The sequence below is a fragment of the Hypanus sabinus genome, chromosome 8, assembly GCF_030144855.1.
Source record: "Hypanus sabinus isolate sHypSab1 chromosome 8, sHypSab1.hap1, whole genome shotgun sequence".
Taxonomy (NCBI): Eukaryota; Metazoa; Chordata; class Chondrichthyes; order Myliobatiformes; family Dasyatidae; genus Hypanus; species Hypanus sabinus.
In genome coordinates this window covers 139,656,134-139,674,534 of record NC_082713.1, presented here as the reverse complement: position 1 = coordinate 139,674,534, position 18,401 = coordinate 139,656,134, and the positions used below count along the sequence as shown (strand labels likewise).

General features: G+C 38.8%; 1 protein-coding gene across 3 annotated transcripts in view; it reads right to left on the bottom strand.

The window, feature by feature from the left end:
* Positions 1 to 18,401, bottom strand: part of dnm1l (dynamin 1-like) — a 51,803-nt gene that overhangs the window by 22,514 nt on the left and 10,888 nt on the right. For all 3 annotated transcript variants that reach the window (XR_009513669.1, XM_059978008.1, XM_059978009.1), the window contains exons 2-9: positions 15,579 to 15,726; positions 12,336 to 12,382; positions 11,853 to 11,924; positions 6,486 to 6,572; positions 3,815 to 3,977; positions 3,236 to 3,356; positions 1,804 to 1,935; positions 877 to 1,083 (exon numbers count right to left, since the gene is read on the bottom strand). Coding sequence is in view for 2 of the 3 variants with exons in the window: in XM_059978008.1 (XP_059833991.1) it covers positions 877 to 1,083; positions 1,804 to 1,935; positions 3,236 to 3,356; positions 3,815 to 3,977; positions 6,486 to 6,572; positions 11,853 to 11,924; positions 12,336 to 12,382; positions 15,579 to 15,726 (977 nt within the window). In the remaining variant the exon portion in view is untranslated. The remainder of the gene's footprint in view (positions 1 to 876; positions 1,084 to 1,803; positions 1,936 to 3,235; positions 3,357 to 3,814; positions 3,978 to 6,485; positions 6,573 to 11,852; positions 11,925 to 12,335; positions 12,383 to 15,578; positions 15,727 to 18,401) is intronic.

Below are 18,401 nucleotides of genomic sequence, written 5' to 3'. Positions count from 1 at the left end.
CTTTTTGTGAGGGGAACAGCCACTGAGATACTCTGCACTGGCTGCCTATCCCTTTCCCCCTCCTGAGTCCTGCATCTTGGGTGTAACTACTTCCCTGTATGTACCCCTCAACCCCTCAGCCTTCTGAATGATCCGGTACTTTTCACCTTCTATTCTATAAGTAATATACTGTTTTAAAAAAAAATGTTCCCTCTCCTGCTCAGAGCAGTGAAAATAGAATTGTAACTGCAGTGTTTGTATGAACTGTTAGGAGGAATCAATTTCACGTTCCTCTGCAATCTAAGGGTTCAGCATCAAAAACTAGAATGCTACACAACTGGTGAAGTGGAAGTGGAAGTGATACTGTGGCAGACAAGTATCCAGTACATCCACTTGTTCCCTCTTCATTTGTTGTACGTTATCTCTTCAGAAAAAGGCTTTTACTTGATTAAACGCGAGTTCTTTTACACAAAGCTATGGTGACCTTATCTCAGATGCCCTATTCTGATACCTGTAATAGTGGCTCCAATAATTTCCCCATGACAGATATTACATAAACTGACATGCCAGAAGGACTGGAATCCTCTCCATTTCCCCGCAAGAATTCTATTCTTAAAAACGCAAGTAGCTCAAGCCTACCAAAACACTGCAGCCATACTCCCATAACCTGGAATTATATCAACATTCCTTCATTGCAACTGGGCCAAAATACAGGATCAAGGATGGGTAACAAATGTCATCCTTGCTAGCAAACAAAATTCCATCAAATCACTAAAATGATATAAAGGATGTAAAATACTTTGAAGTGTTGATGTTAATATGCAGTGTGTAAGATAACTCAGAAGGCACTACCATTTATATTGGATATTCAAAATAACAAAATAGCAGCCTGCTTACAGTTCTGAAGTTTCAATGTATTTTGCTGTTCCCTCAATTGTCTGGCAATACTCAGCTGCAAACTTGGTAATAAGCTGCAAAAGAGTGGCACTTTTGTCCTCGACTGGTTCACCATAACTGTTCAGTAAAGACTGGTACTGAGCTGCCAATACATTTATCCTAGTTTTCAGCTCTGGCAAGCAATCTCTGATATGATGCATGAGCAATCTAAAAGAGAAACAAAAATTAGTAATTCCTCTGGAAAAAAAACTGAGAGAAAATAGAGTTAGACAAATGTTACAAACCAGACAAATAACATCTAGTTTACCTCATTCACCAAACACCTAATGTGATTGCAATTGACTTCGCAATTAGAACACCTCAATGCATCGTCCTTAGAAGTGCAGTTCAGGTGAGTAGGTGTCATAGGCAAACACAAGTCTTTCGCGAAAACCTGGTGTATACATGGGGCTGACATTTTTTGGAGAATTGGCCAACGCTGGCCTGCAAAAGCAATCTGAAGTTGTGGGAAGAGATGAAAAATATGCAACTGCACATATCTCTCTTAAAATGATGAATAATTAACAGTACTTATTGAAAAAGTTGGTAAATGGGCACAATAAACCATTTACCATGCACGTTAGTTCTCTGTAAATAGTCTGTGAACGAGAACAGAAAACAACTTCCTCCAACAAAAGCAGATTAACTTTGGGAAAAAACAATGCAGAGTGAAGGTGCACAAAAATACTGTGCACAAAATAAACCCCTATTACAAACACTTGTGTGCACCAAGGCAAATGATAGGACATCTTTACTCAGCCAGCTTTAACAGATAGCAGACAGGGCTCTGAAGACACTCTTGACCACTCAGTGCATGAATGGAAGCCTTGGCATTGACTTTACATTCTGTGCTCTTTTCTTAATTTTGTCAGTTTAACAACATATTACCTGTTCAAAGTTTTAGCTAGATATTTGGTTCCATTTCTGTTAGCAAGTGAGGGATATTTCTTTTGTAGAAATGCATATTCATCCTTTAAAGCATCTGCCACAGATTTCTTATTGTTGATATCCAGTTGACTCCTGAAGAATACACAGATATCCTTTAATTAGAGCAATTAGTGCACCAAAACAAAAATTCTACTTGTAACCCAAGATCTGTGAAAAGCAAAGTATATTAATAGATCAGCTGTACCTTTCACTTCTGTCAATGCTAATTCCTGTTAAAACCCTTGTAATGAATTTCAGGGATTTAGTCATAAAGCGGGTTTCACTATCACTAAGTGACAGGTTTTGAATTTACTTTTGTTTTTCAGTTCCTGATAATAACAAATTTGCAAGAATGTAGGAACGTACACAAAAGGAAAAAAAGGAATTCAACCAGCAAAGCAATGGAAGGGAAGATAAAAAAAAAAACAGGATGGTGTAAAGGAAATACCTTTCCAGCTGAGAGAATGTATAGGTAACCCTCTCCCAGGCTTTGGCCAATTTAAGCAGTCACAATGAAGTGGCCCAGGATCACTCTCCCTTTGTTGTTCCCTCCCTGTGAAGATGTAGAGACACAACTAAGATGAGGTCTCAAGGATGCAGGCATGATGCAGAATTTCATCACACCATGGTATATCAGAAGCCTATATGCCACACCATCTCTCACAATAAGCCTACTGCCCTCTCTTCCCCTAGACTGCTATACTTTAAATTAACCTTCCATCAACATCCAACACGATAATGATTGGTGAGTAAGAGGCGAAGTTCTTCAATGTGTCTGGACCATATGTGATTCTAAACTTGCAAGAATGTGGATGACTTTTAAATCAGACTCTGACTGGGTAAGGAATCCAATATATTAGTTGAGCAACAACTTAACCAAGGTTTGATAATCAGACTACATCTAGATCTCTGCCATGAACATTCTTGGATGTGTATGAATCAGTATTCAGCCAATCTGTTTCACTCTGAAGGTATCAGGAAAAAGCCAAGTATCCCAGCTGGAGCACCAAGACTTGTATTCCAAACCTAGCTTTGTCTGCAGCTGAGTAGTTCAATAAGCTGATATAATGCAGACAAATGACTGCTCATCTGACATACTATCAAGCATTCTGAACCTTTACTTTGCCATGCCTACAATGTATGTCATTTTCAAAATACACACCTTTTATCTAACTTACCAACTAGGAAGCTAAAAGTCGCATGATACAGGACTGTCAAAGGCAAGTTCTTTTCTATGTACCTGAAATTATATGGCTATTCCTTCATTGTGACTGGGCCAAATTCCTTTACCTGACCATGACAAAGGAGTACCTATTCTGTACACACAGCAATACTTCACACAAAAAAAGGACAGCCCACAACCACTCCCTTCTAAACCAACATTGCTACATACCTGTTGACAATTCCAATGATACCCAGCTTGACTGGGATAACTCTTCCCATAAGCACATCCATAGCATCTGTGCCAGCATCCATAAGATCTAACTTTGTGATAACAGCAAGTGTTCGTCGCCCTGTTGAACAGATACACTGCTACCTGTTGAAATGTGTTACTTAAAACAATCAAGTCAAAAAGACTATCAATATAGAAGACTTCTAAAAGTAAATAAAAATTTAAAAAATTCAGTTTCTTCCCCCATTCTCCCAGGTTGTCCCCTCATATCTAATAACATGGATTATGAAACCTGTGCTATGCTTCCTAGAACATTCTTGAGAGAAACATTATTAGACATGATGAAACAAGAACATGGCCTTGCCCTTCAAGCTGCTTACCTATACTAATGAAAGTGGTCTTGGGCTGAGACCTGCTGTAATACCCCTTGTTATCACATCCAAATTCAATCATTTATTAGTACTGGCCTATAAATAGAAATCTAGGAATGACTGACAATAAAGCCACAGATTTAAACTTAGATAGTGCAAGTGGTGATGTATAAATATCGCAATAATGCAACTTCTTTCACCACCTTACCTTCTGGATCAGCTTCTCTGGCAATTTTAAGTGATTCTGATGTTGCCATGTCAGTATTGGCAGCAGTAACAGATAAAATAATCGAGTTTGGGTTGCTGATATACCGTAGAATGAGATCTTTTATCTGTAGTTCAATATCTCGAGGCTGATCACCCACGGGCACCTAAAAATAGTGCATTAAATGAGTACTAAGAACAAAAGATATACAAAATATTCATCAGGTAAGACACCTGCTGTTTATATCTGTACCAAGTGAGTCAGGAAATGATCTTGCATCTGATTAAATGTTAAGGGCCTAAAAGACAATAGTGAAGGAGAGACAGTCTTTCAGATCAATAATATTTCCATCAGATGCTTTTCTGATTTGTTGAGTACAGATATAAACAGCATCTCATCTTCCAGGTAGGCAGAATTCAGCCCTCAGGTTTCAACACTGATTTCAAAAACTGCAGATAACTAGCTACCGCGCTTTGGTTTATGTGAAAACTTCCAAGTTCAGAATAAAAGTTGTCAACCCATAACATTAATTGCCTTTCCCATCTCCACAGGTATGCCCAACCTGTGTTTTATTTCAGATTGATTGAATGTTGAACCTTACAGTTCTAGCTTTTCTTATATTTTCCACAAGTAAGAGAAAATCTGGAGATCTAAATTAACAACACACAAACAATTATACTTCTCCTTGTTAATACTGAATACACCATTTAAACAATTACAGTCTAGGTTCAAAAGAGTATGTGAACCTCTGGGGTAATGCCTTCTAAAAAGCTATTTGGAGTCAGATGGTCTAGTCAATGAAGTGCGATTGGAGGTGTGAGTTATAGCTGTCCCCTGCCCTATAAAAAGGGCACTGTCAGGTTGTTGACACAGCCTGCTCTTTTCAAGAAAGATCTGCTATGTGCACCATGCCTCGATCAAAACAACTTTGAGGACATTTGAAGAACTGTAGAGGTGCATGAAGCTGGAAAAAGCTACAAAACCATTTCTAAAGACCTGAGTGTTCAGTCTATAGTAAGAAAAACTGTCTACAAATGGAGTAAGTTCAGTACTGTTTCTAATCTCCCTAGGAGTAGGCATTCTGCAAAGATCACACCAAGAGCATAACATGCAATATTGAAGGAAGTGAAAAAGAACCCAAGACCTGCAGAAATCTCTAGAACTTGCTAAATTCTCTGTTGATGTGTCCACTATAAGAAAAACACTGAACAAGAATGGTATTAATGGAAGGACACCACAGAAGAAACCAGTGCTCTAAAATAATGTTGCTGCACATTCAAGTTTTGCCAAAGACCACCTGGGTGTTCCACAACACCTCCAAAACATGTTCTGTGCACAGATGAGCCAAAAGTTGAACTTTTTGGCAGAAATGCACATTGCTATGTTTGGAGGAAAAAGGGCACTGCAGACCAACACCAAAACCTCATCCCAAATGTGAAGCAAGGTGGAAGCAGCATCATGATTTGGGGATACTTTGCTGCCTCAGGGCCTGACAGCTTGCAATCATTGAGGGAACAATTAATTCAAAATTGTATCAAAACATATTACAGGAGAATGTCAGGGTCTGTCACCTGAAGCTTAACAGAAGTTGGATGATGCAACGAGACAATGATCTGAAACACAAGAGTAAATCAACAACAGCATGGTTTAAAAAATAAATGTGTGTTTTAGAATAGCCATGTCAAAGTCCAGACATCAACTCAATTGAAATGCTGTGGCATGAGCTGAAGAGGGGTGTTCATGCAAGGTATCCCAGACAAGTTGATGAACTGAAACAGTTTTGTATGGAGGAATGGTTGAAAATTCCTCCTCACTGTTGTTCAAGTCTGATCAGCAGCTACAGGAAATGTTTAGTGGAAGTTATTGCTGCTAATTGGTTATTGATGCTCTACCAATTAAATACAAGGGTTCACATACTTTTTCCAGTTTGTACTGTAATGATTAAAAAATGTGTTCAATAAAGACATGAAAAGTACAATTGTTTGTGTGTTATTAGTTTAAGCAGATTGTGTTTGTCTATTATTGTGATTTAGATGAAGATCAAACCACAATTTTTTGAGCAATTAATGCAGAAAACCAGGTATTTCAAAAGGGTTCACAAACTTTTTCTTGCAACTGTACATCAACATGTCACTACCCAAAGGGTGAATCCTGTGGGTGGGACAGGGATGGCCATGGACAAATCTGGTCCAAGTGCTGAAAATGACTTTATAGGTCACTTGCGTGACAATGCCTTTATCATGGCTGATTCTATGCCATTCAATTTTATAAAAAAAAATGCTAAACCACTAGTTTGTTTGAAACAATCACACAGCTCTTAATCTGAAATCATATTTCACTGGACAACAGACTTCTTTTTCGAAAAGTGTTGATCAGAAACACACTAGACACAGAAGATTAATTATTGAAATTCCAGGCTCAATTATGAACTAGTTTTTAGTCTATAAACAAGGTCTCAGAATTTCAATAGCATAACTATTGTACTATTCTACACCAATTCCATGTACTAAATGCTTTCAGAATAAGATGGAAGGAAACTGGGGTATGGTACTGCTGAAACTTATTGATTACATCTATCATACAATGTATCTGATAAACATCTTTTAAATATGAACAAAAACACCAAATGCTCTAAATAACAACAACTTTTTTTAAGACATATTCATGTACTAACTTTTGTTATTCCAGGAAGGTCAACAAGTGTAAGGTTAACAACATGAGGTGAGAAGATTCGGAGGTGAATTGGCTCATCACTAATTCCCTGTAAAAGAAAAATGATACAGCTCAGTTAAACATGCATTATACTATATAACAGTTTTGGAAAGAAGTCACACAAGTTTTAAGTGCATGTTTTGGAAGATGCATTGGGCTATCAATCATGCTGACTTCATCTTCCTGGGTCATGTTCACCTGGGATGTACGAGGAAGACTATCTGCATTAGACTTGTTAGCCAGAAATAACTACAGTCCACAAATTAGTGAATTTGAATGAATCAAGGTCAGTGGAAGCAGACAGACCAATTGTCTTTGTTCTTGCCATGAGGTTGAAGGAATGGAGGCTGTTATTTCGTGAAGTGCTCTGCATCTCCAATTTGTGTACTGGAATTGTTTGGCTGAATAGGTGTTTTAAAAAAAATAGACAATGATGCTACAAGTAATCTGCTGGACTAGAGATAATTTCCAAATAAGAAGTTATTTGTGAGGTGTTCTTTAGTAAGATATAACATGCAGGCTTGTGAATGGTGAGGGTCTGTGTCTACCCTGAGTGATTCAAACTAGTTTCTAGTTTAGTAGCTTATTTAGAACAAATAGCCCTAAAATTAACAGTTGTTATCTGCAGAAGCAGGGCAATAAATGGATGTTGGCCTAGACCAGATCCAATAAAATGTTATAGGTCAGTCAAATGACTCATAGCCAATAACACTGAAATGCAACATTTGAACTGATAAGGAATGAACATAAAAGCAGAGGCTTCAAAGGCAAAATAGCGACAACTTTGGAGATTAACTATCACAGATACAAGTGTAAGCCACCCTACATGGAACATGTGACGAGTGAATCAGAACTACAAGGAACACCTGGCCAATGTACCTTTGCACCAGTATTAGCTTTTCTATTCAGGAGATTCAGGAAAACTTGGTGGGTGTGCACACAGGAATTTAAGAGTATGAATCCATATGCTTGTTAGTTTAGACAATAAAGGTACTTGTCAGTAATCACAGATTCTCTCTGTGCCTCTCTGATCATTATTACTAAGGAGTGATCCTTATATAACAAACTCATTTCACTTTCCCAGAAACAATCAAATTTCAGTTTGAATAGTTTGTGCCTCTGGGGTAGCAGTGAGAACCCTGTTTCTCAGGCCACCTGGCCACACTGATAGTCAAAGACAGAGACAATAAAAACTAATCAAATAGAAATTATATGTTTTAAAAACTTTTTTTAAAAAGTAAAAAAATAAAAAATATACACATCTCATTAAAATCAAAAATTAAGACTGCAAAAGCAAAAGGCCTTTGACAAGTTGCCACACGTGACGGTTAAATAAGAGACCCTCGAGTTAGAGGTACTAACATGGATAGAAAATTGGCTGACTGGCAAACGTCAGAGAGTGGGGACATAGGGCCACTTTCCAGGGTGGTTTGCAGTGACTAATGAAGTTCTGCAAGGGTCAGTGTTGGGACCATAATTTATACTTTTCCATTAATAAAACAGAAGAAGGAACTGAAGGCATTGTCGCCAAGTTTGCAGATAATATTCAGATAGCTGCAGGGAAAGGTATTGTTGCAGAGGCAGGAAGTCTGTAGAAGAACTTGAACTGGGCAAAGTAGCAGCAGATGTAGAGTAGATACAATGTAGGGAAGTCTGGATTATGTCCTTTGGTAGGAAGAATCAATGGGTAAACTATTTTCTAAATGTGAAAAGAATTCAGAAATTGGAGGACAAAGGGACTTGAGAGTCCTAGTTCAGTATTCCAATAAGGTTACTTGAGGGTTGAGTTGTAGTAAAGAAAGAAAATACAACACAAGTATTCATTTCAAGACAATTACAATATAAAAAGCAAGGATGTACTAACGAGGCTTTAAGGCATTGGTCAGGTTAGATTTGAAATATTGCGAGCAATATTAGGCATTGTAGCTAATGAAAGATGTGCTGGCTTTGGAGAGGGTCTAGAGGAGGTCCACAAGAATCACAGGAATGAAAGGCTTAACAAATGAGAAATGTTTGACGGCTCTGGTCCTGTACTTGATGGAATTTAGAAGGGGGAGGGAGGCATCTCATTGAAACCTACCAATACGAAAGGCTTGGATAGAGTGGACATGGAGAGAATGTTTCCATTGGAGGAGAGTCTAGGTTCTGAGGGCATTACCTCAGAGCAAAGCGGTATCTTTTAAAACTGAAATGAGGAATAATTCCTTCAGCCAGAGATCGATTAATCTGTGGAATTCATTGCACATCAAAATCAATGGGAAACTAGATTCTCCATTGGAGAGGTGGATTCCTCAGCAAGACTGTCACCAGCAAGTTCCAAGGTTACAAATTTGACAGAATATTTGAATAAGCCTAAGCTTTAATTTGTTCTAAACAGCTGAATACTAAAAGTTCTGCTCAGAATCACCAGTATTCGGGTATTATGCTTGTCTTGGACTGGATGTTTGCCTTTATGTACATTTTCAATGCACCCCCTCCTTTACAGAACATGTAATTTTTAAAAAAGGCTCAGAGGAAGTTGAACCAGGTGCAATAGATAGAATCCTAGATTGCCCTATTAAGTGCAGGCCTAACCTTTAATTTGGATGGATGAGAGTTGTTCTCACTGAAATGTAGGAGTTTGCGAGTACACCAAAGACTGGTTCCCAAGTGTTGGCCAAAGATGCAAAGAATCAGAAAAGTGGTGGGCCACTTGGGATGGAATTCAGAACTGCCAACCATTAGGATAGTGAATCCTAATACCCCAGAAGTTTTGGATGCTCAGTCACTGTACATATTCAAGATGGAGACTGATAACAGCTTTGTAAAGGAATCACAAAACAAAGCAGGCCAAAGAAGCAGAAGTTCAGGTTAAGGAAATATATTGAATAATGGAACACCATATGACCTCCTTAGAGTCATAGGGACATAGAACACCACAGCACAGAAACACGCCTTTCAGCCCATCCAGTTTGTGCCGAACAATTAATCTGCCTAGTCCGGGGGTCGGCAACCTGCGGCTCCCGAGCCATTTGTGGCTCTTTCACCTCTGTGCTGCGGCTCCCTGTGGCTTTGGGAAATAATTGGTCAGTATTTAATTAAAATGTATTTTATGTTAGTTTGTTAGCTTTTGAAATGTAATTCTAAATTTGAAGATTATGGTGATCTTGTACAATCTAAGTGTGGCGACACATTTCCTGGCACATCCGAAACGGCTCACAATTAGCCAGCATTCCGGCTAAGGGAGATAGCCTACGGGGGTTTGTGAGTACGCGTCTTTTGCAGCATCTGCGTCCATGGGGGCTGGGTTGAGGGAGGCTTAAAAGCAAGGCTGTTTAGTTCGAATAAATTTATTCGACTGCAGTTTACTGACTGCGTGAGCACACCGCTACAACGTGTTTTTATCGCTATTAATATACGTCACCACTGCCAATACCTGACACCCGCCAGTGCGCGATTTCTTTAATTTTTCGATCCAAGGTAAGCCAACTATGGAGAATTCTAAAAAAAGAAAAGTGACTGAAGAAAACAGAACGTTTAATGATACGTGGACAGATTCATTTGCTTTCACTGTTGACGAGACTGGTTTACCGGTATGCTTAATATGCAATGAGAAACTAGCAAACAACAAAAAGTCAAATGTCGCAAGGCATTTCCAGAATAAACACGCAGCCTTTGCTCAAAAATATCCGGATGGAGATGAGAGAAAAAAAGCCGTTTCGGAACTGATGCGGAAGGTTGATCTGAGCAAAAATCATTTCCAGAAATGGATGAAGTCTGGAAAATCAACGACATACGCCAGTTATATTGACGCTCAGGAAATAGTCAGGCACGGGAAGCAGTTTACAGATGGTGAATATATAAAAGAATCTTTCATTAAGATTTCAGAACATCTATTCACGGACTTTAAAAACAAGAGTGAAATTGTGCAGAAAATCAGGGATATGCCCCTCTCTGCAAAGACTGTCAAAGACAGAACCATAAAAATGGCAGAAGACATCACAAGACAGCAAATTAAAGACATCAATTCAGCTGTGGCCTACTCGATTGCCTGTGACGAGTCTAAAGACAAAGGTGATATTGAACAAATAGCGTTGTTCTGCCGGTATGTAAACTCTGCCGGGCCACAGGAAGAACTGATTGAGTTGATACCTCTAAAAGACCAAACACGGGGGGAGGACATCTGTGAGGCTGTCTTGAATTGTTTAAGAGCCAAAGGAATAAAGACCACCCATCTGGTGTCAGTAGCTACTGATGGGGCACCTGCTGCACAACAAAGTCCAGTGGCTGTCCAAAGGGGAGGTGCTGAAACGCTTTGTCGCGTGTCTGGAAGAAGTGAAAACTTTCCTGGGCAGCAAAGGGCTCAACTTTCCTGAGCTGGAACAGCCAGAGTGGCTGGAAAAGCTACACTTCATGGTAGACATGACAGCGCACCTGAACACGCTGAACACAGCTCTTCAACGGGGTAAGGACGTACAGCCCTGCACATGTTGGAGGATGTTTTGGCATTCGAGCGCAAGTTGACGTTGCTTGCCAGAGATTTACAGAAAGGCACATTGTCTCACTTCCCCAATTTGACAGAGTTCAAACAAGGTCACGACATGATAAATTCGGAGTATTTACATTCTGCAATCATCGCAATGCAAACATCGTTTGGGAAACGCTTCTGTGAGTTCAGAGAGGAAAAAAACACATTATCCTTCCCGGTCACTCCCCTAAGCATCGATCCATCCCTACTAAATACGACTGCATTGTCAGGTGTGAGTCAACCTGAACAAGTATGATAAATATTTTAATTGCCTATTATTTTACGTATATTCATATGTTTTCATTGTTCAGTGAAATAGTCCTTTTATTTTTCAGGTTGACAGCTGGCTGACGTTATTTTTGGTTTGCTGCTGGCGGCAAATTTAAGTTTGGCGTTTTTCATAAATACAAGAAGGACTCAAATAGACGTTGAGTATTTTACTTAAAAGTAACCTTCAACCCAACGTCTTTTTTTCAGAGTTCAAAATGTTTTTGTTGCATGCAGAAATGTAATTTCATTTTCTCTGCAGGAGTTCATCAATTTCATAAATGCAACACATTATAGTTTGTTTATACATAGCATAAAGGCAAAACAAAACGTTGTATGCAGTGTTATTTCATTTTAAATGTCAAGCGGGTTTTGCGGCTCCCAGTGTTTTCTTTTCTGTGGGAAACGGGTCCAAGTGGCTCTTTCAGTGGTAAAGGTTGCTGACCCCTGGACTAGTCCATCAACCTGCTCTCAGATCTCCTTACCCCTCCTATCCGCGTACATATCAAAATTACTCAGGCCTTTCATCCTTTATCTTTTATGTTCTTAGTTTACCTTATTGCCACCGGAAATTCTTTCCGTTTCAGTTTCTATTTCTTGTCTAATTTCATCAAAATCTGTGTAGATCTGAAAAGAACAGAAAATAAAGTCATTTGTTTTGACACTGGCAAAGTATCAGGTTGCTTCTTAGTTCATACTCATAAATCAGAAAGAAATAACACTAAAATAGCAACTTTGTCTCAGTGATTATTATACAATGACCTTTACAGGAAAACAGGAACACAAATTTCCACTTGTATATAATTGTTCCACCCTCACACACCACACTCTCACTTTACTGAAAGATCCATCATATAGGATCATAGATTAACACAGGCCATTTAAAACATCAGTAAAAGGGGAATAAGAGAAAAATTGGCTGCCAGATGAGAAACTAATAATTTAATGTTGCTGTATTAAACAATGATTACAACTCTTATTTCTTGACTTCCCTGGATTTTGTGTTACATATATAATTAGTAATAAATAGAACAATACCTTATTTTTTGTGTGAAGAAATTTTCCCCATTCTTCTGCATCTATTCCTTTAAACAAAATTAAATCAGTTAAAATGTAAATATTAAATACCCAAAGTAATTCAATCAAAGATAATACTGAAAAGAAAAAGGTGCATATTATAAAGGATCAAAAGAAAAAAATAACCAAGGTTAAGTTATACGAGCAAGACTAGTTTCCATGCATTTACTGTGACTGAAAGCAAAACTAATATTGTTGGCAGGTGTAGTACAACTCTCCTCCAGGAAGATCTTAATTTACACAATCTAACTGGCTGACAATGAGTTAAATTCTAATACACATTAGGAGATGAAAGATTCAATCAACATCTGCCATATGGCTATACTTATTTACCATTTGGGTCCTTCACCACTATACAACATCAACTAAACAGTTCTTCAATGCTTTGGCTAATTTAAATAATATGACTATATTACACCAATCAGAAACTGTTACCTTCCAATATTGCACAACTGCATTCCACAGGCCATGTATCTTATTGAAGAAATGCATCTCATACAAAATCTATTGAAATTTCTTTCATACCGATACAATTATAAAAATCATATTCAAGAAATTTAATGTGGAATTGAACTATGTTTGTAAAACTAACCAGCTTCATGTTTAAAAGCTGAATTGTGCTGGTTGTGGTTAAACATATGTCACTTTACTTTGCTATGGACTCCACTGGACTTTAGTTGTAGAACCTGATCATGGTATGCACTGCAGTATTACACTGGTGAATCCGTTTCTCCAATCCCATGCCAGTCAGACCTGGCATAAGACTAGAGTCACTGAAACGAAGATTCATGAACTGGTAATTAAAAAAGAAAATAATTATTAATTTTAATATCCTGACAATTTCTTGTGTTTTTGTTTTCTTAAAAAACATAGTAGCCTAATAATATAGCCGTTAACACTCAAAGAACACACACTCTGATCCAAGCCTTATTTCCTGATAAAGAGTGTCCAGGTGTTCCAGCAATGGAACTTCTGCTAGTTGAGGCCAACTTGCTGCTGAAACTATGCTGCAATCGACTGGATGCCTTATGGTGAACAGCCAGGTGCCATACAAAAATTTCTAAACCATGTCAACTTACTTATAGAGAAAAGGTGCGTAGATGACCTAACTAAATCTAAAATTTTGCAGACGATACCACCATAGTGGCTATCTCTCAAATAATGTTGAGGCTGAGAACAGGAAGGAGATAGAGAGCTTAGTGACATTGTGTCATGATACAACCTTTCCCTCAATGTCAATAAAGGTACAGGTCATCGCCTTCAGGGAAGAGTACAGAGCATATGCTCCTGTCAATGGTGTTGAGGTTGAAGGGTGGAGCTTTAAGTTTTCAGGAGTGATCAGCAGTAGCCTGCCTGGTCCAACCACTTTGAAGTCATGAGCAAGAAAGCTTACCAACGCCTTTGCTTCCTAAGGAGGTGAAAGAAATCTGAAATGTCCCCGCTGCTTCTTACCAATTTTTATTGAAAGCATTCTATCTGGATGCAATAACAGCTTGGTATGGCAACTGCTCTGCACACGACCTATATTCTTAACTGGATTTACTAATGACTACCTTATATTTAAAGCCCTTAGTCTGAATTCCATGATAATTGGAAGCTTATCCAATTTCAAATGCTTTCAAATTTTAAAGGCCTTTCTACCTCTCACTCTTATCTTTTCAAGAGTGAAAGCTTTATAGGCCTTTCCTTAAAAGTTGAATTCTCTACATTCTAATTTATTTCAGTTTTCTCCACTGTTTTGTTCAAATGTACACATTGGCTTGAATAATCACTAAAATATTCCAGTCACTGAAAAATAGCCTTCCTTAGTTCATGTTCAACTACATCATTCAAGACAAAAGCAAAATATCCTATTTGCAGCACCACCAGTAGTTTAATCAGAATTATCACTGCAGGCATGATAAAAATTTTAGTGGTCACTCGATACCCCTTTCTTCTACATAACAATTCTACTTCATGTAAAACACGAGGTTATTAGTCTCATTGATTTTATGCCAAGTCTCAAAACATTTTTATCAGTCCTGATATATTTCTGCAATTCCCACAGATTTACCACCTACATACAGTAGGAATAATTTACAGTAGCCATTTAACCTAGTAATGTGAAAACAGAAGACTTGGGTGTGAGGATTGGCTGACAACACCCAAGGTCAAAATACATCCTGTCATTTTTGGCAACACACATTTGTTAAATATTCAGTTTTTAACCCAGAGACAGGTTTTTCTACAATTCAGAAGTCCATCAATTATCCTTCGATGGTGTACAACTAGACAATAATTCAAAGCCATGCAGAGAACAGACACGATACACAAAGAGGAAAACAAAAAAGCGGAAACCTTTGTAAGGCTGGCCGTAATTTTTCCATGCGGCTGTTTCTGTAGTTAGAGAAATAGCAGAAGGGTTAAGTGTTTCAGCTTAGAAGATACAGTTCACAAAATACACTTCCCTCATGCAGGCTGAAAGACAGTACAACAGACACTGCATTCAGATGATTGCTTAAAGCAAACAAACAAGATTTGTGCAGCCAAAATTATTTTAAAAATATAACATCTCCCATTTAAACACTTTGGAATTTGAAGCAATCAACAAAATAGTTAACTCTAAAGCACTGAATATTGAATATTTCTTCAGTGTTGAATCATCACTCATTCCAACTCACCTGCATTGACAATGGGAGGCAATAGGCAGAAGTTCACAGTTGGGAGGGGCAGAAAAGAACTACTGGAGTCCAAGATGATAACAACTTGAGTTAGGTATCAATTCTGATTTAGCTCAATTTCCCCATTTCAGAGCAAAGAGCAACAGAGCAAAAACTGAGCAGGAGTGGTGGGATTGCAAGGCAGTGGGAAGCAGTAGCAAGTGGCAGAGATATAAAGCCATAAGCAGCAAGAGGACAGAAACAACACCAGCGGACATGCAAAACAATTATAGCACAGAGAAATAGTGTTAGGAATGTAATGAGTGAGATAGAGAAAAGAGAACAACAGCATTTTTACTTATGAAGCAAAGGTAATGCTCGACAGCATGTCAAGTGGCAAGAACGAAAGAGCAGAGCAAAAATTGCAAGGTACAGGTCAGCAACAACACACGATATAGCTGAGCTCAGATGGCAGAAGAAAGTGGCAAAATAGTAAACATTAGCAAGTTACTAGTAAGATGCTGCTCTCTAGAATATGCAAACTCAACAGAAAGACCAAACATACCATCATCATCACCCTTTGCTTTCCGTTGTTCCTCTGGAGAAATATTCACTAGCTGCAGAACCAAAGGTCTTCGAGTCACAATGCCAGTACCTCTGGGAAGTAAGTCCCGTCCTACTAGACTCTCCAGCACAGAGCTTTTTCCACTGCTCTGTCAATAGAAAGAGAACAAAGAAATTTAATTTTCAATTGGTTCACTTCAGCTGGAGAAGAGAATAACTTTTATATGTAACTAGCAAGTTCACAAAAAGATTAGATAATCCATGAAAAGGAGAAAGGCAGAACTGTTTGTAAAGTTGTACTTCAAATACCGTGGAAGTCCACATAAACATTACTACTGTGGAGCACAAGGCTAACTAAGCTTTCTCCATAGTAGCCAAACATTGGCTTTTTGTCTTAAGGCTATTACTCCAGAATCATATACTAGATATCAATAAGACTATCTATTTCCCCTCTAGTATACTGGCTATCTGCATAAATTACACATCAGCTACAATCTCCCCAAGAAATGCTACATCCTGATTTGCTTCCAACAGATGAAGACAGATGCTCATTTCAGACCTTCTCTTTATATAGAAAACTGCTTCAAGACATAATTTCATATATTTGAATACTACTGCGATTTTAACTTAATTGCCCATTTAAGATAGAGTTAGAACACTGCAGCTGAATTATACCAAGAATATGGTAAGAATACAAGACCATAAGATATAGGAGTAAAATTAGGCCATTTGGCCCACTGAATCTGCTCTGCCATTTATTTCATCATGGTTGATCAAATTTTCCTCTCAGCCTCAATCTGCCTCCTCCTCCTACCCCTGTATCCCTTCATGCCGTGACCACGCAAGAATCTATTAGTCTGCCTTAAATATGCATAAAGACTTTGCCTCCCCAGCTGTCTGCAGCAACGCATTCCACAGATTCAGCACTCTCTGGCTAAAGAAATTTATCTTCATCTCTGTTCTAAAAGGAAAGCCCACTATTTGGAGACTGTGTCCTCTAGTGACACTGAAACTACAGGAAACATCATTTCCACATCCAATCTATCACAATAGGTTTCAATGAGGTCACCCCTCATTCTTTAGAATTCCAGAGAATACAGGTCCAGAACCATCAAACACCCTTCATTTGACAAACCATTTAATCCCAGACTAATTTTTATGAACCTCCTTTGAACCCTCTCCAGTTTCAGCAAATCCTTTCAAAGACAAGGGACCCCAAAACTGCACACAATACTCAAAGTGAGGCCTCACCAGTGCTTTATAATGTCTCAACATTACATAGTTGATTTTATAGTCCAGTCCTCTTGAAATGAATGATAACATTGTATTTGCCTTCCTCATCACTGACTCAACTTGCAAATTAACCTTTGCGAAATCCTGCACAAGGACTCCCAAACCCATTTACACCTCACATTTTTGTATTTTCTCTCCATCTGGAAAATAGGCTATCCTTTCATTTCTTCTTTCAAAGTACATGACCATACACAGCATTCCATCTGCCACTTCTTTGCTCATTCTCTTAATCTAAGTCCTTCTATAGCCTCCCTATTTCCTTGAACTACCTGCCCCTCCACCTATCTTCATATCACCTACAAACTTTGCAACTAAGCCATCAATTCCAACATCCAAAAAACATCAACATATAATGTAAAAAGAATTGGTCCCAACTCAGACACCTGTGGACCATCACAAGTCAATGGAAGCCAATCAGAAAAGGCTTCCTTTATTCCCACTCTTTGCCCCCTGTCAATCAGCTATTGTTTTATTCATGCTAGAATCTTTACCTTACTTTATTGTCACCAAACATAGAAAATAGGTGCAGGAGTAGGCCATTTGGCCCTTCCAGCCTGCACCGCCATTCAGTATGATCATGGCTGATCATCCAACTCAGAACCCTGTACCTGCTTTCTCTCCGAAGAGTAAAGCCCTAGCTCCCTTAATCTCTGATCATAATGCATATTCTCTAAACCAGGCAGCATCCTAGTAAATCTTTGTAGCCTTTCCAATGCTTTCACATCCTTCCAATAGTGAGGCGACCAGAACTGGGCACAGTACTCCAAGTGTGGCCTAACCAGAGTTTTATAGAGCTGCATCATTACTTCGTGACTCTTAAACTCTATCCCTCAACTTATCAAAGCTAACACCCCATATGCTTTATTAACCACCCTATCTACCTGTGAGGCAACTTCAGGGATCTGTGGACATGTACCCCCACATCCCTCTGCTCCTCCACACTACCAAGTATCCTGCCATTTACTTTGTACTCTGCCTTGGAGTTTGTCCTTCCAAAGTGTACCACGTCACACTTCTCCGGGTTGAACTCCATCTGCCACTTCTCAGCCCACTTCAATGTCTCTCTGCAATCTTCGACAATCCTGTACACCATCTACAACACCACCAACCTTTGTGTTGTCTGCAAACTTGCCAACCCACCCTTCTACCCCCACATCCAGGTTGTTAATAAAAATCACGAAAAGTAGAGGTCCAGAAACAGATCCTTGTGGGACACCACTAGTCAGAACCCTCCAATCTAAATGTACTCCCTCCACCACGACCCTTTGCCTTCTGCAGGCAAGCCAATTCTGAATCCACCTGGCCAAACTTCCCTGGATCCCATGCCTTCTGACTTTCTGAATGAGCCTACCACGTGGATTCAAATGGCAGAAATATTGCAAGGAGCAGAGTCCACAGTACCCTAAAATCATTATAAGATGGAGATCCTTTTAAAAGTTAGGACAATATGGGGAGAACAGGATGGCAAGATGGATGTTTGACCTGCCTCTCCACTATATCATATACTAGCATGTGAAAATGAGACACCAGC